At 39.9% G+C, this 24845-nt stretch overlaps 1 protein-coding gene across 2 annotated transcripts in view; it reads left to right on the top strand.

The window, feature by feature from the left end:
• The window catches only part of atg2a (autophagy related 2A), a 59635-nt gene that overhangs the window by 5542 nt on the left and 29248 nt on the right, over window positions 1–24845 (top strand). For both annotated transcript variants that reach the window (XM_034180909.1, XM_034180908.1), the window contains exons 2-14: window positions 2101–2263; window positions 4295–4444; window positions 4654–4756; window positions 9831–9975; window positions 13554–13745; window positions 13873–13972; window positions 14211–14375; window positions 14783–14925; window positions 15308–15386; window positions 20019–20268; window positions 21946–22087; window positions 22351–22449; window positions 23084–23239. In XM_034180909.1, coding sequence (XP_034036800.1) covers window positions 2101–2263; window positions 4295–4444; window positions 4654–4756; window positions 9831–9975; window positions 13554–13745; window positions 13873–13972; window positions 14211–14375; window positions 14783–14925; window positions 15308–15386; window positions 20019–20268; window positions 21946–22087; window positions 22351–22449; window positions 23084–23239 — 1887 coding nt within the window. The remainder of the gene's footprint in view (window positions 1–2100; window positions 2264–4294; window positions 4445–4653; window positions 4757–9830; window positions 9976–13553; window positions 13746–13872; window positions 13973–14210; window positions 14376–14782; window positions 14926–15307; window positions 15387–20018; window positions 20269–21945; window positions 22088–22350; window positions 22450–23083; window positions 23240–24845) is intronic.

The following is a 24845-nucleotide window of genomic DNA, read 5'->3' as shown; positions in this document are numbered from 1 at the left end:
CCATAACTATGGTAAAAATGAGCCCAACTCAAATTATATCAAAATATGTGTATCACCAACCTATAATAAGGAATTGCACCAAGTTTGATATACCTCCATGTTGGATGGGAAATTGTGGAAAGAAATCAATTGTTTACAGTGTCCGAACATTCTGAAATTCCCCAACCTGAAGAGCAAAATCCTTTTTTTGTGGTGAAGTCAGCGAAGGATAGGTATATGACGAACATTGTGTGTACTGGCTTTCAGGACGCATATTTTTTGTGGATGTTTTCTGAGCCGCTGGTATGAGAATATGTCCTTGATATTCAGTAGTGAAATTAGTTTAGTTTGTGTTTAAGGCTCTCCCTCCTCATGTTTAGTTGCTGGTCAATTACTTTGAATCCTTTGTATTCCTGTGCGGTCAGTCTGTGTTTCCTGTCTTCCGCACTTCGTCCATCTTCACCTATGATTCAAAAGTTTTGTAAGTTTGCCTCACCTTTTTGAGAGTCGCTTTTCGTTGTAGCTCATCACCCTGTCTGTCTCCTTTTGGAGTTTGGTCGTTTGGGGTTTTTCATGTTACTTTTACTTTAGACTCTTATGGTATTTGTGGAGTTTGCTCACATTTGTATTTTTCACTGACACCTTTGGAGTATTAAACACTGGAAAGTTTTTGCACCTAACCTCTTGTGTCTGCTACTACCTGCATCCTGGGGTCCATTCTTGTCTCTTCATGGTTCCAACCATGACAACATGCAGGTAAAAGACATGTTAAATACTTTTCATACCAAAGTACTTGCTTTAATGATTGTCATTGTTTTATCAAAAATGTGGAGTTTGTGCGTTTACCAGCGTTAATTCACAAAATGCTTTATTTGGCTTTGACAGTCGTTAATAAAACAGCCTCATGGAACTCCGACAGGCTTAAAACTGTCAAAAACTGTTTAATTCCTCTTCTCACATGCAGCATGTCCAAATGTCCACATTGTGAGATCCGACAATGTGCTGAATCAGCTTTAATGATTGTTAATAAACAACCTCGCGGCGTTCCGACAGGCTTTAAATAGTGTAAAGCTGTTTGATTCATGACATTTTTTTCTGTTTGAGTCGAAAACTGTTTGATTATTGTTCTCACCATGTGGACTGTACCGTTGTCCACCTTTTGAGAGCTGACAATGCACTTTATGGAAGAGCATACACAGCTGCTGTCGCTTTGTTTACCATCCAGCATGCCAGTGTACTGCTGGCTTCCGGGTGTGACAGTGTCATGTGCATACCCTCTATAGAGAAAGACCCCACCTTCCTGCACATATCACGAAACTGGATGGTCTACAAAATGGTGACTTATTGAAACAAATACGCACGTGTCATATAATCATACTATGCAGAGTAGTACAGTGTATAGGTCACCGTAGTTTCGTTTGACGGTGGGCGATAAAGGGTTAAAATGAAAGAGCAATAATACTACTTCCGGAGACACCCATTATCGCCCAGTCAATCATCTGTCCCCATCAGAAACATGGCACTTTCTCTGAGTTTTTGGGCAAATTACAGGGCAAAGAAAATGAAAATGCAAAGAAAAGTGAATATGTGGTGGAAAGGGTGATTACAGCTGAAAATAAAACAGTACACCATCTTTCTGTGTGAATTGATGCTGTTTGTTATTCTGTGTGCAATTCTGTGCACCAAACCGTCACGTGCATACCATTTGGTTCGATACTAATACATGTATTGTGACACCTCTAGTAAATACTATCTTTACAATTTAAAGAACCCTTCGGCATAATGATGAATACCATCTTTACATACAGACCAGTGAGTGACAGTGAAAAAATGTAAGTCAATGAAAGGTAAAGAGAAAAAATAAGTGTCTAGTACATGTAAGCTAGGCATGTAAGGGTTGTTCGAAATGTTATGTTTATTTCCCAGCAAAGATACTAGCATTACCAAAATACCTCTGTCCAGGGACCTCATGACTCTTTAAGCTCTTCTGTGTTATAAACGAGATGTTGGGATGTTTTGACTACTGGTAGCTACATTGAATGTAACCTATACATTTAATTATATCAGGTCTACTCCCACAGCGGTAAATATATGTTTCTAACTGCATTATTTTTACTTTAGGCAGTCAATGAGCTTCTGGACTCTCTTGGTGCCCCTCTGGAGATAGTGGATGGCTTTGTGAGTAGCATAACGGTGACCATCCCATGGCAAGCTTTACTGACCGATCACTGCACCTTACAAGTTTCTGGTCTACAGATAACATGTCGGCCCAAGTACAGGACCAGTAAGTTACCTAAAATACCTGCCTTTTAGAACTTCGATTCCTCTGGTTTATTTGGGATACCAAGGAAGTTCTGGTTTGATAGTCAGATTGTCCCTGAGCTGACAAACTTTGAAGCGTTGTTGTCCAAGGTTAAATGTTCATTGATTGCAGAACCCTGAATCAAGTAAATGCATGATGCACACTTTGTCACCCAGGCATTTTACTGCGCATCTATAACTTTACTGATGTGTACACTGTCTGAATCATTTGTTTTGCATGTACCAAACCTTGACTGTTGTTGACTATTTTTCACATATTGCCTTTTGTTATGTGAGAAGGTCTCATTGAAATTAATAGCACCAGTAGTGGAACCTATGCTTAGGGATATCCCGATATAGGGATATAATTGCCCTGATCAAGGTAGTTTTTGATTGATTGTATCTGATAAATTAAACCCAAGTCACCAAGCAAGTGTGTGCATGTTGTCTCTGCATCACTGTATAAGAGCGATGGTAGAAAACAGAACAAAGTAAAAGCTACTTCTTATTTACAGAGCCCCACTGTGCATTTTAAAAACGGTTTAATGCTCTGCTTTAAATGTGTACAAGCCTGTGTTATTCACAGAGATCATCAACAGTGTGCATCAATCTTGTTCTGCAGTACAGACCTGTAGCAGGCAGTGCCACAGTGAAAGTTTCAAACACACATTTCACATTGTTTCAAATATGCATAGTCTGTGAGACAGTGCGTGTGATATGACCTGCGCCCTGGTCAATTAGGTTTTTATTTCCACAAAAAAATAAATGAATCGTTGTGTTGATTTTCCTCTTGTTAATAGAGACAGTACAGGCCCGCAGCCAGAGGGGCGAGTAAAAAGAACACTGTTAAGAGCCAATTTTTCAGGCAGGCAGGCTGGGATAGTGACCAACTCAGATTTTGCTCAAACTTCTGGATAACTGGTAACTGGATACACCCTCCACCAAACAAACATACACCAAAAAATTGGCCAAATTCCCTACGGTGACCTTGCCAGGGATCATCAAAGTTCACACTCAGTATGGCCTAAAACTGGAATTTGGTGAACAGGGAAGTTCTAGACAGCTCTTACATGAAATGCATTCAATCCCCCAAAGTACTTTTGGGATCTAAATATTATAGGAGGACAGTTCTTCAAATAATCACTAATTTGGGTTGGGGGATTGAACGCACTGACTATAGGGGCGCTTCAAGTTGGTGAATTTCCAGAAATACTCATATTTGTGAAGGCTATTACTCAATACGCGTTTAATCCCCCAGCAAGATTTTTATTGTATTAGAAAGGGCAATACTTACCCTCTTTAAAACAGCAAAAAAAATAAATAAAATAAATCAGTGAGGGATTGTACACGTTGGCCACCAGGCAGCACCAAAGTAGTCAAATTTGTGGTTTTCATACAACTTTGGCGCTCTCTGGTGGCCAACACGTTTAATGAATAATCATAAACTCTGCGTTTTTCAGAAGATTAACATGTATTGTGTTAATATCCATTGAAACATCTTCGGGGGTGGGGGGGGATCTCAGTAAGCTCACAGTGTGCATCTACAATGTTGAGGTTTGGTCACCTTGAAGAACCAGATTATACACTAATTTACATGTGAAGTTTTGAAATGATGATGAATTATCCAGAACAATGCATGTGCATGATAAAACAATGCCTGTGCTACACTATTAATGTAGGTATTTTGTATTTTGCTCTGTGCAAAATACAAGCATTTGGAGTTGGTATCGGCAGATGGAGAATATTAACTGATTCTGATCAGAGCAACAAAAAAACCTGATCAGGACATCTCTTCATTATTATGAGTACAGAATATAACAGTAATTCTAATTAATATAGGCACGTTTATGTATCACTAGGCTTAATATAGCCCATTTTTTCTTTGGTGGATTGCCTCATGTTTTAAGTGGGGGAGACTTGACTGAAAGAGAAAATAGGGTGGTGGGAAGTATCTTGCGAATACACCCAAGGAAGCATCAAATTGTTTTTTGCATATGGTTTGTTTTCTGTTTAGGTGGGACTTGGGACTCCCAAGCATGGTCATCAAGCATGACCTCCAGCATGCAGCTGGCACAGGAGTGTTTGAAGGATCCTCCAGAGGCATCAGAGGAGCCACCTGCTCCACTGGAGGGGCTTGAGATGTTTGCACAAACCATTGAGACAGGTGAGTTAAAGCTGTGTGTCTATTTGTGTGTCTGAGAGAGTATAGAAGTGTAATTGGTTCACTCAGACAAACAGGTTGTCCTACAGCCATGGCATTCATAGGAATGGGAAATATTTTTGCATTGAGCAACTTGTAAACATTACATGGATTCGAATGAGGTATGTTAATAAAAATAATTTACATGTTTCTTTTCCTGTCTGTGTGTGCAGTCCTCCGTCGTATTAAAGTCACCTTCCTAGACACTATTGTCCGCGTCGAGCACCAGCCCCTGGACCTGGAAACAGGTCTTGCCTTAGAGGTGCATATCAAAAGGTCAGTATTCTTGTATATACATCTGTATCTGTCCTCGATCATTATCCATCGCTCTATATCTCAATCATTCTCTCTGTCTCCATCGATCAGCACTTATAAATTGTGACACAAAGCAGGAAAAAGAAGTCATTTAAAAAAAAAAATTTAAGTTTGCAGGCTTACAAAATATTCCTTTGTGAGGATGTTCTACAACCCCTGGCAATAATTATGGAATCACTGGCCTCGGAGGATGTTCTTTCAGGTGTTTAATTTTGTAGGAAAAAAGCAGATCACAGACATGACACAAAACTAAAGTCATTTCAAATGGCAACTTTCTGGCTTTAAGAAACACTATAAGAAATCAGGAAAAATAATTGGGGCAGTCAGTAACGGTTACTTTTTTAGACCAAGCAGAGGGAAAAAAATATGGACTCAATTCTGAGGAATAAATTATGGAATCACCCTGTAAATTTTCATCCCCAAAACTAACACCTGCATCAAATCAGATCTGCTTGTTAGTCTGCATCTAAAAAGGAGTGATCACACCTTGGAGAGCTGTTGCACCAAGTGGACTGACATGAATCTTGGCCCCAACATGAGAGAAACAAAGGAGAGGATTATCAAACTCCTAAAAGAGGGTAAATCATCACGCAATGTTGCAAAAGATGTTGGTTGTTCACAGTCAGCTGTGTCTAAACTCTGGACCAAATACAAACAACATGGGAAGGTTGTTAAAGGCAAACATACTGGTAGACCAAGGAAGTCATCAAAGTGTCAAGACAGAAAACTTAAAGCAATATGTCTTAAAAATCGAAAATGCACAACAAAAGAAATGAGGAACGAATGGGAGGAAACTGGAGTCAACGTCTGTGACCGAACTGTAAGAAACCACCTAAAGGAAATGGGATTTACACACAGAAAAGCTAAACGAAAGCCATCATTAACACCTAAACAGAAAAAAAACAAGGTTACAATGGGCTAAGGAAAAGCAATCGTGGACTGTGGATGACTGGATGAAAGTCATATTCAGTGATGAATCTCAAATCTGCATTGGGCAAGGTGATGATGCTGGAACTTTTGTTTGGTGCCGTTCCGATGAGATTTATAAAGATGACTGCCTGAAGAGAACATGTAAGTTTTCACAGTCATTGATGATATGGGGCTGCATGTCAGGTAAAGGCACTGGGGAGATGGCTGTCATTACATCATCAATAAATGCGCAAGTTTACGTTGATATTTTGGACACTTTTCTTATCCCATCAATTGAAAGGATGTTTGGGGATGATGAAATCATTTTTCAAGATGATAATGCATCTTGCCATAGAGCAAAAACTGTGAAAACATTCCTTGCAAAAAGATACATAGGGTCAATGTCATGGCCTGCAAATAGTCCGGACCTTAATCCAAATGAACATCATTGGTGGAAGTTGAAGAAAATGGTCCATGACAAGGCTCCAACTTGCAAAGCTGATCTGGCAACAGCAATCAGAGAAAGTTGGAGCCAGATTGATGAAGAGTACTGTTTGTCACTCATTAAGTCCATGCCTCAGAGACTGCAAGCTGTTATAAAAGCCAGAGGTGGTGCAACAAAATACTAGTGATGTGTTGGAGCGTTCTTTTGTTTTTCATGATTCCATAATTTTTTCCTCACAATTGAGTGATTCCATATTTTTTTCCCTCTGCTTGGTCTAAAAAAGTAACCGTTACTGACTGCCACAATTTTTTCTCCTGATTTCTTATAGTGTTTCTTAAAGCCAGAAAGTTGCCATTTGAAATGACTTTAGTTTTGTGTCATGTCTGTGATCTGCTTTTTTTTCTACAAAATTAAACAACTGAATGAACATCCTCCGAGGCCCGTGATTCCATAATTTTTGCCAGGGGTTGTATATGCTTTATTTGTATTTTTCAAATAACATTTCTGTGAAAGTGAATTTGTATGTCACAATCATTGTGGTAACAGGAATAGCCCCCTGCACATACAAAAAAGGCGGCAACTTGTTTCCTTCTCACGTTACCTGTTTTTATAATTGAGCATTTTGAAATGGAATATTAAAATTTTGTTGGTTTACACCGATATTTGGCAGTTACTCCGTTCTTGGTTCCTTTTCTGATGAATTAAACTGCAATAGAAATATGTTGGAAAGAGAGAACTTGAACACCAATTTTATTTTCATCGACTACACACATAGTTAATGAAATACTAACAGGCTAATGTCATGATTACAGTGTACACAAAATAAACAGCTTCCTTGTACATGATTGGAAGTCATTCATTAATTTTCTGTCACCTCATACTCAAATCAAGGATCATGGGCAGTCATGGGCCACACTCTGGACAAGATGCCAGTCTATCGCAGGGCTACATATAGACACACAAACTCATTCACACCTACTGTCAATTTAGAGTTTTCATTTCACCTAACCTGCATGTCTTTGGATGTGGGAAGAAGCCAGAGCACCCAGCGGGAATTCATGCAAACACGGGGAAAACATGCAAACTCCACACAGAAGTAACGGGTGGGAAGCAGTCCCACAACCTTCTTATTGTGAGGCAGCAGTGCAAACCACTAAGCCACTTTGCTGCCCTTGTTTGGAAATCTATAGGTTACTGTAGTCTTGTTTGAGGGTGGGTGATAAAGGGTTAAAATGAAAGAGCATATGATGCAATAATTCTACTTCCGGGGACAGCCCCATTATCGCCCAGTCACTCATCTGTGCCCATCAGAAACATGGCACTTTCTCTGAGTTTTTTGGCAAATTACACAGCAAACAAAGTGAAAATGTAAAGAAAAAGTGAAGATGTGATGGAAAGTGGTCATGTGTTGCAGTTTGTTTATGATCTGGAGCTCGAACATGTCGAGGCAGTTGTGCAGGTGTCGATGAGAGACCAGAGCTACTCTGTCAAGGTGTGTAGGTTTCGAACTTACTGACACAATCGCTCCTATTTGCCTCGTCTTCCCTTCTTTACTGGAACCGGAAAAAAAACCCTTGCACTTTTCGTTGACTTGCTTCATTGATTGCAGCCGAAAACCAACAATACACCATCTTTCCATGTGAAGTGATGCTGTGCTTGTGTTGCGCAATGACAAGCTGTCCCCAGAAGTGTCAAATCCCACAATATCATGCAGGTGTTCAAGTCTCACAACGGTAACCTATATTTGCAGCATGTCTATTTTAAAAAAATAAAAATATCACATTATTGGGAATATATATTTGTCTTTCAGCTTCTCTCTTTTTCAGTGGGGTCACCACAGCAGATCCGCTATGGATCTGCATGCTAATTTGTGTAAGTTTTAAAACTGATGCCTTCGTGATTCAACTATATGTTACATAGAGAATGACCAGGGACAGTCTTGAACTGGGAACCTGTTTATATTGTATTTGAAGTCACAGTTCGTTACGAGTTCGGTTTTACGTAGAGTAGCTTTGATCCGTGAGCAGCAGGGAGCTGCTGTCAGCCACTTTAGCACCGTGAGACGGTGTAAATGTAAACTTTGTTTTTCATTAATTGTTTATGTATTGGATTACATCTCTTGTCATTCATGTTGGGATGAATTTACTGTGCAGCGCATTATATATTTTGTTTTCTGCCAGAATAACTTTAATAATTTTGTCCATTTTAAGTTTGTTTTATTTTGACCAAATGACCGCATGTCATAAAACCTCACTCTGTGCAGATTTGAAATCACTGTATATAGTGTCGCTATTCAGCGCCCATCTCATCTGTGAAATTTTAAGCTGATTCATATAAAATGTGAACTTTTGTCATAAATTGGTGGCATCTAAACTTGAATGTGGACTGATCTCATCTGGGGACAGTGATTCAACAACACCTGCAGGATCAGTACGCTTTCGCTTATAAGTTAATATTTCAGAAGGAAAAGATAAATCAACTAATTCTGTTAATGCTTCCAAAGTTTCTTGGTTAAATAATCCGAATGCTCACTTCAGCTGCCTGGTTTGCTGTTTCCTCTGTCAACTCACACAATAGGCTGTGAGCTGTTGTCACACCTCTTGCACTGAGGCACAAGACCACGCCTCCTGCACAGATCATGAAATTAGAATAATATACACAGTCTGTGGACATGAGGTGAAATGTTGGTGACTTATGGAAACAAAAAAGCATCTTTGTATAATCATGCTATGCAGAGTCGAACTGTGTATTCTGCGTACAGTTCTGTGCCCTGAACAGTCACGTGTGTACTGGTGCCGTAGTGCTTAGTAATGTTGCCTCACAGCAGGAAGGTCATTGGATCACTTCCCACACAGTCCTTTCTGTGTAGAGTTTGCATGTTCTCCACGTGTTTGCACGGGTTCCCTCTGGGTGCTCTAGCTTTCACCCACTTCCAAAGACATGAATATTAGGTGAATTGGAAACTTTAAATAATGAAGCCATTCACACAGTGGCTCCAAATTATGGCAATTTGTGTTCATGTTTTTGTCAGTATAAGAGTTTGGGAAGTTGTCAAATTAACATTTATGGCAGCATTCAAAATGTCCATACTGGTGTTGCTCATTTAGTCTTCAAATGAGTTTATCACCAGCTAGTTGCTTATGAATCGTTCTGTCTGTAGTTGGGCTCCACATACACCGTATCTCTGTGAGGTTTTATTTTTATTTAATTAATTTTAATTTACAGTAATGAAACTGTTAAAGCCTTTGTTTTGTTTTCATGGCCAGTATCTCAGGAATGCTGTGTCGATCTGAGGTCAGTGGTAAGAACGGTCTAGTCATCACAAAAACTTGTTTTGTTTTTAAGAATTGTACTTCTGCTTTAGGGTTTACTAAATTAAAGAGTACATCTTTAATTGTGGGCTTTATCTTGACATGCAAGCAACATCAAAACAAGTGAAAATTATATTTCATCAGTACAGATCTTGGTCAGTTATTTAGTGAAACTGAACTCATATTTGAATGTGTATTTTCTGGATTGAGATTGCCTCAAGATGTTAGTCAGAATCAACAGGATGGAATGTATAGATTGATGGACGTTCTAATCTTTTTGTTTGTTTCTTTTGTTTTTTGTTTTTTTTTTTGTTTTGTTTTTTTGTAAATGTTACTGATGAGTTTATTTGTTGGCATGGTGATGCCCTAGGCTAGAGTACTTTGACGAGGCAGTGCGGGACCCAGCCAGCCAGACCGCTGTGCCTGTTGACATCCACCAGCCCCCTGCCTTCCTACACAAGGTCCTCCAGCTGAACTCTGTACAGCTGTTTTATGACTCCACTGGAACACTGCAGGTGAGGGTCCCCACAATGTCTGATTAAAGGACTTTTTTTTTTTTTTTTGGTAAGTCTGATAGCTTTTTTCTTTTTGTTGATCTTTACATTTTTTGTCTCTTTTTTTTCTTGGAGTGTAACATTTTTGGTTTTTATTAAGTTAACCCTAATTATTTGTTGTAGCATTTCCACTTACCCTGAAATGTGATAAAACAGCTTTAAATGAGTGATAACCAATACAACATTGTTCTGAGAGCTGAAGAAAGTAGATAGGAGTACAAGGAAATGCACCAGAAGGTGAAGCGAGAGGTGGTGAAAGCTGAGAAAAAAAGTGGGATTTTTTTTTTTCACTGTGTATTTGTACACTTTTAAATAATCATGATTTTCAGTAGCGATCTTTTACATCCTCCGCAGTGGGCAAATTATAGCAGATAATAATTTAGGAGCCGAACGAGCAAGCAAAATTATATATATCATTTAAAAGCCAGTAATGCAAATGTGTGTAAAAACTGTTTTTAAAAAACAAAACAAAAAAACTTTCACTTTGAAACATTTAAAAAATAATTAACTTGAAATGTTATTGTGGCTATAGAAAGACAGGATTACAACACCACCACAAGTCATATACCTCGTCATATGTTTCCAAAGAACCAAAAAACACCATGTGATGCAAGATTTCATTTTATTTAACAAGTACAACATAAACAATGTCCTTAAATTCCATTTATTTATATAGTGCCAAATCACAGCATAAGCCACCTCAATTGGTGTGTGCATTGTACTATACTTTTACACAAACAGCAGACCAAATCCAAAGGTTTTAGTTTACTTGGTGTGGGTTGGAGAAACACACAGATGAAATCTGAATCCTGTGCTTCAAACACTATTACAGCTTTATAAACAAATATTAACTGACATCTTGAATGTTGTACATTACACCTTTAGATATAAACAAACCACACCAGTGTTTTAAGTTGTAAATTTATGAATGTAGGTATAAATTTGATGTGATAGACAACTTGTTAATTAAACAAGTATTCATAAAAAGTTACATGAGTGAAAATTTTTCAGCATAACTACAATTTCTGTAATTACATTATGAAATGTACAACAAAGGATAAATATATGTTACATTGATAACATAGTAACATACTTACACAAGGGTCATCTGAAAAGTTTTGCCTCCTACAGGATTATTTCAATCAAAAGATTGAACTAAGATTCAAAAGATTATTTCAGTAACAAGCTTTTCTCTCTTTGTATAGCACCCCTTGGGCATGTATTGCGGCATTTTGGGATTGCCTTTCATTGCTATGCTGATGATACTCAGTTGTACATGCCGTAACTGCTGGTAATCTAATTTCTATAAAAACACTAGCAGATTGTTTGCATCAGTGAGAGGCTGGATGTCTAGTAACTTCCTACTTTAAAACTCTGATAAGACTGAAAGTGATGTTCTTGGTCTAGCAAAATATTGGCTCATTTGAGCAGCTAACGCTTGACCTGGGTTTGTGTGTCATACCTCATACAAATAAGGTGAGGAACCTTGGGTGAGTTTCGATCCTGCATTGTCCTTTGCCTCCATACTAGGGATATTATGAAAAATGCCTTTTTCCATCTGCAAAATATAATGAGGATTTATTCCATCCTGTCTATGGCTGATGCTGAGACCCTGATCCATGCTTTTGTTTCTTCCAGATTGGAATCTTGTAATGTGCTACTTTTAGGGTTACCGCAGTCCAGCATTAGGGGTCTTCAGCTGGTTCAAAATGCTGCTGTCAGATCTTGACACGAAGCAGAAGGTTTTACCATATTACACATATTCTGGTATCTCATCATTGGCTATACCTGTCTCTGTTAGAACAGATTCAAGGTTCTGCTATTGGCCTATAAAATTGTTCATGGACTGGCAACCGGCCTGCCTGGCTGATTTAGTTGAACCTTATGCCCGGGCTCTGCGTTCACAGGATGCAGGACGTGCTCTGTGTCTCAAGGGTGAAGAAAAGGTCTGCGGGACAGAGAGCCTTTTCATACCGTGCTCTTGTTTTGTGGAATGGTCTTCCAGCCTCAATAAGACATTCAGATTCTTTTAAGAACAGACTAAAGACACATCTTTTAATCAGACTTATAGTTAGAATGTTATGTTGCCATCTTTTTAAAATTCTTTTAACTTTTTACATTTTATTATGCTTTTTTAAACTTTTAATTGTATTTTACTTTGTCCTAGAAATGTTTTGTGTAAGGTGCCTCGAGGCGACGCCGTCACGAATTGGCACGTTTTAAGTTGTATAAATTGAAACAAGATACTCACATAAATTGCGTATCTGCTTGAATTTTGTGTTTATGCCACAGAATTAAAGGTACTTTATCATAAATAGAGTTCAACAAAACCTTTTGTTAATTATCTATTGGCACTATTACTTACCGTTGTTGCTACCGTGCTTGTTTTGGGGGAGAGTAAGTTTAGATCTTACCCTTGCAAAGAGCCTTGAGGTGACTTTTGTTGTAATTTGGAGCTATATAAATAAAATAAATTGAGCAGAAACTAATTTGAATCATTATTGTGGAAATTCGAAGCTATTACACCTTTAATTATAGTCTTCATTGACCACCTCCTTTAATTCTCCAATAAATAAGTTATAAGGAATTGTCTTTTATTGCAAAGTTTTTATGTAAAGATTATGGTACATGTACAACTTTCCTGCTTCTAAGATGAAACCAGGATTAGGTGTGGACCATATACACACCTCCACTCAGTATCATTGGTTTTTAATCTGAAATGAAAAGTGATTTTGTCTGAGAAATGTGTGCTGTCTACTGTGTTTGGCGTCTTGGAAAAGGGTGAATTTACCCTGTGAGGGCCAACTATACTTACCATGATGGTAATATTTTTAGGAGAGAGGAGAATTTTATTTGTGAAATCAGGTTTTTGCCTTCATTGGCTGCCGTGAAAACTCCACACTGCTCATTATGATCAAGTAATAATATGTATATTACAGCAGTGAGATCTGTTCAGCTCTGACAGGCATTACTGCGAATGAGACCATGGAGAGGTACAGCAGCACACGGTACTTTCAGTTTGATTGCTCACACCCACTACACATGATGAATGGGTGCCACATATGTGTTATTACATATCAACATTTCCTTTGTCCTCCCTGGCCGGGGTCCAGAGGAAGTGGACAAGTGTGGCACAACATTCCGGCAGGGTTTGCTGTGACCGATCCATCTCAGAGCTTAATCAACCACGATCAGATCGTTTCAAATGCTGTTACAATGCCATCAGAATATGTAGATTGAGATCAGATGACGCAGAAACTGGACATAGAATGTTGTCAGATGTGCATCCCATCTTGATGGCTCCAAGAGTGTTTTAAACATGTGCAACACTCGGGACAGCTGAGTGAATGGGACCAAATATGAAGACTCCTCAGAGACTGCTGTCCGTTTGTCTTTAGACCATACCTCAGTACTTCCTGACTGTGGCCAGATGTGTCATTCTGACGCCATTCAGCCTCAATTGCCGTATGTGTGATGGGGGTATTAGATCACATAGATTCATAACCAGACCTTTCAGAGATTTTATTTTTATTTTGTAGGGCCTTTCTGAGCAGTATCACCAAGTGTCAGCCACAAATAAAGGAAAAGAGGAAGAAGATGAACAGAAAGAAAAGAAGCCCCTGAAAGCTGCTTCCTCTCCTCCTCCTCATCTGCTGCTCATAGGAAGCTGCTCAGGTTTCATTGAAACCACTGTCAAGATCAAACAGAATGACATGCTGCCTGGACCAAAGGTGTGCACATTGTTTGTGTAGTTCAGACACACCAAGAAACTTGTCATGTGTGACATTGATAAGAAAACAGGTTCACCTGATACTGACTTTGTGTGTGTATGTATTGTTGTCTCTCTCTCTCTCTTAGTTTGAGTTAAACGGGAAGGTAGGCTGTATCCACATGCTGCTTTCTCCAGATCTAATAACCCATCTTATCGATCTTCTTTCAGCCCTCTGCATCGACACTGGTACAGTGAAACGTACAGTTACATACTTTAAACTGCACTACTGTAAGGCTACAGTTCACATGTTATTACTTTACGGTATACATTTGAACACAATCAGGGCCAAACACAATCTACCTCCACTCACCTCACCTTATGTATTCTCTGAAAGAGTAGAGTCATAAACATCTGTGAAGGCCACTTAAATGTGACGAACACTTAAACACCATACATAGCCATGTCTCTGTCCTCCCTCCATCAGAGCCAGAGAGTAAGTGTGGGAGGTTACACAGCCGTCCCTTGGACTCAGATGACCTGCGTATGATTGAGGAGGACCTCAGCAAGCAGCTGGGCTGCAGTCCTAGGGACAGGGAGTGGGACGATGAGCCAGACCTGTACCCCTATGTCAGTGCCCTGCAGAATGGAGGTACCCAACAACAGCACTCATCTCAAAATGATTAGCTGAGATAGAAAATTTTTATCTAAATAACATTTTGCATTTAAATCTAGTCCCAATAATACCTGCATCATATATAATATAGGCATCCTATTCTTAAAATCAGGTTGTGGGTAATCCAGAAATTACGTCTTTCATTCTTTTTCCCACATATGTTTGGTCTGTATGCCCCAAAGTTGAGCACAACCGGGATTCAGTGTCTTCCTCAAGGATACAGTCAACAGCAATAAGGGATGGAACCCAAAGACAACACCACTGTTAACTGACAGCCTCATTTACTGACTGACTATACTCATCTCCTCAGGCGTAATTTGGATTACGGTCATAATGTGAATCGTAGAACACATTCTTCAGCATGCAACTGTGTTTTCCTGCAGAGATGTTTTACTCCATGGGGCCTGCAGGTATGAGCAGTAGCGTAACTTCAGTGCGATCTGGCAGTGAGCTGTCAGACAGTGATATGGAGTCTTCTACCCACAGTCTGTCCAGCTTCATGCAGCCTGCAGCACTGTCTGCACAGGTGTGTGTGTGTGTGTGTGTCAGTGTTGTATGAACATGACATTTTGATCTTGTTCATGTGTGGAAATGCCACTGTTTCACTGCAAAATGTTTGGCGAAGAACTAATAGCAATGCACATTTTATCTATTAATGCTTGATTTATTTTCTCACTGGTGAAATATGGTTAGCTTGGAAACTTTAATATTTTTCTGTTTAAAGCATTTGCTTTGTGTTGTATGTACTGAAAATCTCACATAATTGCAAAATTTCATATTGTAAGTGACCTTGTGCAATAACAGGTTTTTTTTTTTTTTGTCCATACATAAAAGTACCTGTAATGTTTTTAGTAAATCACAGTTGAAGATACTAAAGTTGTATGATTTATACTGTGTGTTGCTTTCAGGGAGTGGTGAACTGTCCCAGGCGATATCCTGTAGCAGGCGCTTTGTCGAGCATTCCTCATGCTAGCAGTCGAACTGGAGGTAACGTTATGCAGGGTGCAAAGTTGAGCAAAAAGTTAACTTAATTTGTCCCAGGGAGGGAGATCTAAAATATCACAAGTACACACTAGAGCCCCTTGATTGAGAGTAACGACATGGCGAGTAAAAAAAAAAAAGATGTGATTCCAGAAACACAGAATGAGGTGTTATTATTGTGCAAGCACATACGCTTGGTGGACTTGTAGGTGAATGATGGATGGTGGACTTGAAGGGGAGTTGGATTTATGGGTAAGAAGAGGAATTGAATTTACGAGTACGCATCATCAGTAGTGTTCCTCTGGGTCATAGGGTATTTCGGCCCTTAACACTATACACCCTCTCCAGAGGCGGCCAGCTACAGGGTGATCAAACCTGAGCTTGCGTCCCAAGCCCAATTAGCCATGAAACATGAGACATCTCAAGGGACTGTGCATGGCAGGGACGTCCGGTTCTCTGAGTCAGGCCTAGACTGGCTGACCGCATACCTCCTGTTGCACTACTTGGGGGCCCAATTGGGGTCATTCCTCTTCAACCAGAGCCACTGACCGCACCTTTCGGCTGCCTCTGATGCGGCTTTGATGGCTGTGCGCAGGTTCTGGCCCCTGATTCCCATGTCCCTCAGGAGTTTTGTGGTAGACGTTCCCACGAAGCCTCTGCACCCAAACTCCACAGGGCAGACTTCAGCATTCCAGCCATAATGTCACACTTCCGCGGCCAACTCAAAATACCGCAGGTGCTTCCGCTCAAATGCCTCCTCCATGGAGTCCTCCCAGGGTACAGTACAGTACAGGGTGCAGATTCCCTTCGAACAGAAGAAAAATTTGGGAAAATAAAGTCAGCCGTGTGGGATGGAAGCTGACATCATTGTCAAAACTTTGAGAGGTAAATTTATTGTTCAGTCCCATGTACAGTGAAACTCAACAGTCATCATATAAACCAGATATTCACAGTCACCGGACAAAAAAGTCCAAATGTTTTTGTATTGTTTTCCATGTAAAAACACCATATGCAACCCCAGTTCCAATGAAATTGGTACGTTGTGTGAAATGTAAATTAAAAACAGAATACAATGATTTGCAAATCCTCTTCCACCTATATTCAGTTGAATACACCACAAAGACAAGATATTTAATGTTCAAACTGATAGACTTTTTTGTTTTTGTGCAAATATTTGCTCATTTTGAAATGGATGCCTGCAACACATTTCAAAAAAGCTGGGACAGTGGCAACAAAAGACTGGGAAAGTTGATGAATCCTCAAAGAACACCTGTGTGGAACATTCCACAGGTGAACAGGTTTATTGGAAACAGGTGAGTGTCATGATTGGGTATAAAAGGAGCATCCCCAAAAGGCTCAGCCATTCACAAGCAAAGATGGGGCGAGGATCACCACTTTGTGAACTGTGTGAAAAAATAGTCCAACAGTTTAATAACAATGTTTCTCAACATTCATTTGCAAGGAATTCAGGGATTCCATCATCTACAGTCCATAATATAATCAGAAGATTCAGAGAATCTGGAGAACTTTCTGCACATAAGCGGCAAGGCGGAAAACCAACATTGAATGTCCGTGACCTTTAATCCCTCAGGCGGCATTGCATTAAAAACCGACATCATTGTGTAAAGGATCTTACCGCGTGGGCTCAGGAACACTTCAGAAAACCATTGTCAGCTAACACAGTTCGTCGCTACATGTACAAGTGCAAGTCAAAACTCTACCATGCAAAGCGAAAACCATACATCAACAACATCCAGAAACGCCACCGCCTTCTCTGGGCCCGAGCTTATTTGAAATGGACAGACACAAAGTGGAAAAGTGTGCTCGAGGACAAAAGAGGAAAAAGACCATCCAGATTGTTACCAGCGCAAAGTTCAAAAGCCAGCATCTCTGATGGTATGGGGGTGTGTTAGTGCCCATGACATGAGCAACTTACACATCTGTGATGGCACCATCAATGCTGAAAGGTACATGCAGATTTTGGAGCAACACATGCTGCCATCCAAGTAACGTCTTTTTCAGGGACTTTCCTGCTTATTTCAGCAAGACAATGCCAAGCCACATTCTGCACGTGTTACAACAGTGTGGCTTCGTAGTAAAAGAGTGCGGGTACTAGACTGGCCTGCCTGCAGTCCAGACCTGTCGCCCATTGAAAATGTGTGGCACATTATGAAGCACAAAATACGACAACGGAGACCCTGGACTGTTGAACAGCTGAAGTCACACATCAAGCAAGAATGGGAAAGAATTCCACCTGCAAAGCTTCAACAATTAGTGTCCTCAGTTCCCAAATGCTTATGGAGTGTTGTTAGAAGGAAAGGTGATGTAACACAGTGGTAAACATACCACTGTCTCAGCTTTTTTGAAACGTGTTGCAGGCATCCATTTCAAAATGAGCAAATATTTGCACTAAAACAATAAAGTTTATCAGTTTGAACATTAAATATCTTGTCTTTGTGGTGTATTCAGTTGAAGATGATTTGCAAATCGTTGTATTCTGTTTTTATTTACATTTTACACAACATCCCAACTTTATTGGATTTGGGGTTGTATAACGGATTTTCGCTCACATCGGATAAAATGTCCTGTCCGATTACAATGTATTTCCATTAAAAACCCCAAGCAGTCTGGACATGCACAGTAACGGAGGTACAAATTAAGGTTCAGCGCGCTGACACTCGCCGATTTGAGGAAAGTGGGACCGGAGGCATTTCTGTGATTAAAAGACCAGCCGTTTATTTTTTTCAAACCATGCTCAGACTCGGACCCGCAGCTTGACGTGCGCCTGATAAATTAGATGCAAAAGGCTGTGATTTGACACTTTTCTGCTTTCACTCTTTCCTCTTATATTTTAATTTTTGCGGTGTGCACGCTGATCACAAATGGATCAGAAAAGTCTGCAACTTTACAGCACCGAGTCTGAAAAAGATGAAATTGTACAGCTTACCTTTGAATTGGAGGTGATGATTGTAGAAAGAAAAGCTTGTTGAGGGTCAGATTTATCCATAGTAAAGCATAATCCAGGGATGGAGAACTTTAAAACTGTCACGCACGTCATTGCATGACATGGAGTTACAGAGCTGCAGAAGCATAAATCAGGCTTTAAATTAATTAAATAAATCATCATTAATTGTAAATTGAATAGCTTAACTATTTTTATATTTATTTTGATAGCACCTCTACCTGGATGTGTTGCTGTATGTGGTTAAATGATTTAAAAAAATGTTGAAAACATAAAAGGTTCATTGAATAGTTCAGCACAGTTGGCCCCAAAATGGCACTATGTTCTAAGTTGATGCTATTCTCCTCAATCAAGGAACTCTAGTACACACATCAGACGTAGCAGTTATGTTGGAATTTAAATGTATCATTTTTGCATAATTAGAATAATCTTCAGCCTTTATGCTGCGTTTACACATAACGACAAGTCACGAATGCCACGAATTACACATTCTTGGCCGCTGATCACGAATGTGATGATTCGGGGCAGAGGCATCAGGTGTCCTCAGGAACTGCTGCAACCTGTTACCACACGTTACGATTAATGGCACATGTTGCTGGAGAATTATCAGGAACCATTATGCACGGTCAAGAATAGTGTTCTGCGTTGTTGCGCGCTATTGTGTGTAACAGCGCATCGTTAAGTTCTGTCACTTTGTGAACAAGGTGAATTCCAACCTAATTCAGATCGCTCCAGTTTTTCAGAAGAATTTTGTGACTGCATGCGTAGTTGGGCTCTGTGCCATGGAGTGGCGCAGAGAGGAGGAGGAGGAGGAGGAGGACAGAGCCAGATGTGTGGCTTCATGCGGCTCTCGTCTCGTGCATTTTCCCAAACATCAGGCACATGCAGCAGGTGGAACACCTGCAGGAGCACGCTGAAGAGCACTGAAATTAGTCTTTTAGCCGACTTGGTGTCAGCAATTAAACTGAATGCGGTGCAGCAGGGTTTAATTGTGCGCACGCCTCTTCCTCCTCCGGACTGGAGGAGGTGCAGAGATGTCTGGCTGCACGTGAGTCTCCTCTCGCTCCTCTGGTTGCTCAGACTCTTTCTCCCGCTCATCGGTTACAACAGCAGGTGGAACACCTGCAGGAGCGTCCTGAGGAGCTTCAGCAGGAAGTGTGGAATGACACTTGGAGCCGAGTTTAATTGTGCGCACGTGACAGAAAACTGATTCATCGTGGTGCGCAGTGAAATGTGACGCCGCGTTACAAGTCGTGTCAAAACTTGACAGTTTTCGTGTCAGTTTGTAATAACGCGTGATAGTGTGGGCTCCAAGAACCATCACAGGAACCACTACGAACATTGTCACGTTCTATTAAGGATCACTACTCATCAACACGGATCAACGTGCTCAGTTGCGACCTCCACGACGTGAGACGAAATGAGGGTGGTGTGTGACATTTGTGGAAGATTTTTTGACAGGCAAAAACATGCTTCACGAATATCAAGAATATCACGCACCAACACACACTATTAAGAAAGCTATTCAGATGAGTTAAGTCACATTAAGAATGTCAGGAATGTGTCACGAATGACAGAAAAATGACATTCGTAACGCGTCTTGGTTATGTGTAAACGCACCTTTATCATTGAGGCCTACAAGTGATGCAGTGAACTGTGGTCCTTTTCTCTTGCAGGACGCTCATACAGTGGACAGACAGAGCTGCTGAAGCCTGACGCTTTGCTGCAACTGACACTTGGTGGGCTCACACTGACCCTGTTGCAAGAGGATTTGCCCTCTGAACCTGATGGAACATCATCATTTGCACAGGTGTCTCAACAGTTCTTTGAGAAACTAGCCTTATTCAAGGACAGCGTGTTCAGCAAGAGAGACTTCAATCATCTGAGAGAGAGCTTCGCCAGGGCCTGCCCACACTCCCATCTCAGGTATAAAAAAATATATCTTCTGTCATTTATATGTTTAAATTTCTCCAGGCATTTCTTTCAACCTAACTTAATTTCAGCACAGAGTATTAGAAACTGTTGCCAATTTAGCGAGCCATTTGTTTGGTGATCTTACTTGAGCGGAATCACTCAGAGTTGTTTTTGGCCTGTCAGTATCTGTATTCATATTTTTACATTAGTTTTCTTCCTCCCCATATTTTCAGATAAGGAGCACTAAGATGGGATTGGTCATATTTGTACAGGTGCAGCGGGTATGGGGTGGAACTCTGCTGTTTGACATTTTGCGTGCAGAACCCTTTCCTCGCCGCAAAACCTCTCACTGCTGAGTTTTCTATCTAACTAACAATGTGCCAGTTTCTTGTGCACCTGCCACTTAAAGGTGCTGTTCATGGCACTTTATACATTGTTAAAGCAGCTGACAACTCTTTTCTGTGTAAAGATGTTGTGGTGTGTTGGCAGAGAATGAAGCAACACGCTGTGTGTTGTAATCTGAGCTGTTCCTCTTCCTTGTTTTCATTAGGCCACTTATGCACATTGAGTGCTTGTGAGTCTTGTGTATGCATGTGTAGTGTATCTATGTCCCTCCCTGTGAAACCATTATAAAGAGACTGCAGTGAGTGCCCACATAGCACATCTACATTCAAAATGGTGGATAGTAGCAACTTTCCTGAAATTCTTCCTCCTGAGAAACTATGTTCAGAGGTGAAGAGTGTTTCTGACCAACAAAGTGTTTGGACCAGAATCAATTAAGATCTGGCATTTCACAGATGGAGAGCACTACGAACTGAAAATTAGCTCCAACTGACTTCGTCCTTCTTGATCCAGAAGAATGTGGAAGGGAGTTGGGAAAGAATGGCAGAAGCGAAACAGGTGTTTTGGTCTGAGGTGCTGGTACTAGTGCGACCTCTAGTGCCGCTGAATCATTTATAGCATTTTAATGACAGATGAAACTGATTGAATTCATCCTATCTGCAAAACATGCACATGACTAAAGTGACAAAATACAACCCCTTTGCACCCTGCATCCTACTTTGGGGTCAGATTACACACATTGTAAATAGCAAAGTAGAGTTGGACACCTTCCACATGTACTCGCACTTTAGACTGTACATCGTTTATATTAAAGATAGGGCCCCATAACTCAAAGTGATAGACAGATTTTGAGGAATGAGCTTTTTTTGAGAGGTGCTGTTCCTTGAGAATGAAACCACCATATGTTTGAAATGTTTGCATCATTTTATATTATGTAAATTACTGCATTATTTGGATTTCTGTGTGCTTAACATGTAGGAATGTAATTTTAGACCATTGTGTTTTCTAGCCTTAATTCATTCTCTTCTTTAGTTCCCCACCAAAAGGCCAGTTCCTCGCTGTTTGCATGTTCTGCCAATTTATGCGTGGGTTCTCTCTTTCTCCCATCATCATCAAAAAACAAAATGCACATTAGGTTCATGCTCTTTCCACTGCCAAAACAATGTTTGTGTACCCTGTGCTCTGCGCTGTTGCTACCCACTACCTGTAGTGGTTACTTGTGATTATGTTGAGTCCAGAGGTTATATACCTTACCATAAAATGCATAATCATAAATGCACACACACAGATAATGTCTGTTTTCCTTATTTAGTGTGACTTTCTCTTTTCTTCTTTAATTTCTCTCAGAATGACAGGAGCAGCTGTACAGGTTGCCTGTGAAATGCGGAGTGGGAGACGCATCAAGCGGTCCGTGACCTCTGACCTCTCTTTCAGCAGACTGGAACTGTTAGAGTGTCTGTGGGAGGACGAGAAGCCTCAGCACAGCGAGGTGGAGATTTTCTCTGTGGCCTTCCATGAGCCTCTTCAGCACACTGTCTTGCAGACTGACTTCACATGTTCATATTTTTGTCATGATCTTAAAAAAATAAATTCTTGCTAATATACAATTCGAGGTAAAAGTTACATGAGAAGTTACAGGAAACATGTAACTTTTTTTAGATTTGATGCCACTGACGTCTGTCATATAGAAATATTGCTTATAGTCTGAATCTAGATTGTGCCTCTCTCTCCCTGTCTTCCTGTTTATCATAGTTACTCCAGTTCCAGAAAGCGGGTCTGTTCAGTGTTGGAGCTGCAGCCAGGCCGTGTGCTCAGCTACACTACAGCGTCACTGAAAAACACCAGCGTAAGGCAAGTACACTCAAAAATCATATCCTGTACGTGCCTTATTTTCCATGTGTCTTTTGTTATACCCAAATTCAACTTAATTTGCTTGTTTGTTTACTTACATGTTTTCACTTCTACCATGGATTGCATTTTATTGTAGTAGTGAAAATAACTTTATTTGTGTAACACTTCAGTGCTTTTACATCAACATTTACACATCAAAATGACCATAAATAAAATAATTAATAAATTAAATGGCACAAAAAATTAAATATCAAACCCATTATAAAATACAGTAAAAGTTAAAGTATATACATTCAATTAAAATCTAATGCGCTCAGCTGACACCACTCAACCAGTGGAGTTGATGAGACAGAATCGTTTATTCATTTTTTTTTATACTCGCTTATTCCATTTCAGGATCACCGGGGTGCTGGAGCCTGTCCCAGCGATGACTGGGCGAAAGACACGGCCCACATATAGACAAACAAATATATTCACACGCTCACTCACACCTACGGTTGATTTAGAGCAATAGATACAGTGCAAGAAAAAGCTGCTTTCATATCCTATTTTAATCTTTATTTATAAATCTTACTTGATGTACAGAGGATGCAGAGGCACCAGTTTTCTTATTATTGTGAGTGTATGATGGCAGGGCAAACAGAGGGTCGTGCGCCACGACAGCGTAGTGCGGGTGGAGCTGGCAGAGCTGAGTGCTGAGCTGGACCTGGACATCATTAATCGCCTGGGGAACCTCAGCAAAGCCTTCAACCACTGTCCCACACAAAGTGCTGGAGCTGCACATACTCAGGTTAGCAAGAGAGAGATGAAATCCTTATAGCGGACGCAAGGCCTGCTATTGTTCAGGTCACTATATTTGTAATTACAGCTGGAGGAAAGTGAATTTTTACTGCATTTTTACTGAACATTTACTGCATCTATAATGAAAATAAAAATTATATTATTAAACAATAAATAGGTAAAAGGTGTGGCCACTTGTTTAGAAATACATAATTTAGGTGATAAACGTTCATATTTTATTTCCGTTGCCTTGTGCAATTCATAAGAAAATTGGGTTTCTACAGTTATTTTTTTTATGCCTGATTATTTTCAACTGTCTTTGTGTTGTCATATTCCAAGCTGTACACCTAGGAAGTAATATTTTTCTTTTACATAGAGATGTTCCAATCCGATGGAATTCAATCAAAAGGCTTTTTTTTTTATTAAACAGTATCTGTTAATTAAACCAGAGTCATCACATATGTGTGCGCTCATTATGCCTGCAAGTGTGGAGCAAATAGTCACGGGGGTAAGAGGCGCTCACAGCAGATGTTTCATGTCACTTCAAAAACACACCAACTCTATTTCTGATGGAGAGCGCATATGATATAACCTTCCTCCCAGTCAGTCACGTAGCGATTTCCTCACAAAATAAATGACATCTTCCCATTTCTCATCTTTGTGTTGTTCTTTAGTTATTTTATTTTTCCTTGTTTAGAAGGACATAGCCAGAACACCCCCCCCCCCCTCCCGTTAGCGGAAAGGTTCCCTTAAGACATTTTTTTAAAACCTTTTTTTCTTTATATATATTAATGTGATATATATAAGTGATATATAAATATCACTGTCATTATTACTCTGTCATTGTTTTACTAATACAATTCTGCACTGAGACATCAGACATAAAAAAAAATATCACTTTACTAAATTAAAATAAATAAATGGACACATTAAGAAGCAGCTTGGATTGAGGATGTGATTTATTTTTTTTCCCTCTTCTTGGTGCATAGCCGAGCTGAGACAAGCATATACAATGGATTGACATTAATGTGCTTGCTTTCCACTGTGTGCAAGTGTAATATCGAAGAAAATATAAGTGCTAATAGACTAAGTATATTTAATGGAACAGAAAACTCAAAACCTTTCAGTCAGGTATATGCAGATAGTGAATGTTTGAATCAGATTTGAAAGTAAAATCTTAAAACAGTATGTAAGAGTATATCAAATTGGATTTGATGTATTTAGCACATATTGTTCTGAATAGTTTTGAAAGTCAATGAAGCTGTTCACAGTTTCACACTTTTCTTGAGCAACTCAGTCTTTCTAAGAGAACTATAGTACTATAGCACTATATAGTACTATAGAACTATATGTTGTAGCTCACTGAAGCCACATCTTTTGTCTTTCTCCTCATTAGATAAACACTCCTTCAGTGACATCTATCAGATTTCTCTCAGATAAAACGGTAGAGACCCAAATAGAAGGTGGTTCAACACAGTCTCCCCTAGTGTGTGCAGGGTCCAGACCAGCTCATCGGGTGCGTCTCACGCAGCAAGCAGAAATCCACATAAGGAATCCTGTGACCTGTGTCAATGACACCCTAAACAACCTGATCAACCTCATGTTGAACTTCATCA

Source organism: Thalassophryne amazonica, chromosome 11 (genome assembly GCF_902500255.1).
Source record: "Thalassophryne amazonica chromosome 11, fThaAma1.1, whole genome shotgun sequence".
Classification (NCBI taxonomy): domain Eukaryota; kingdom Metazoa; phylum Chordata; class Actinopteri; order Batrachoidiformes; family Batrachoididae; genus Thalassophryne; species Thalassophryne amazonica.
Note: the sequence above shows the minus strand (reverse complement) of the source record. Positions and strands in the feature narration are given on the sequence as shown.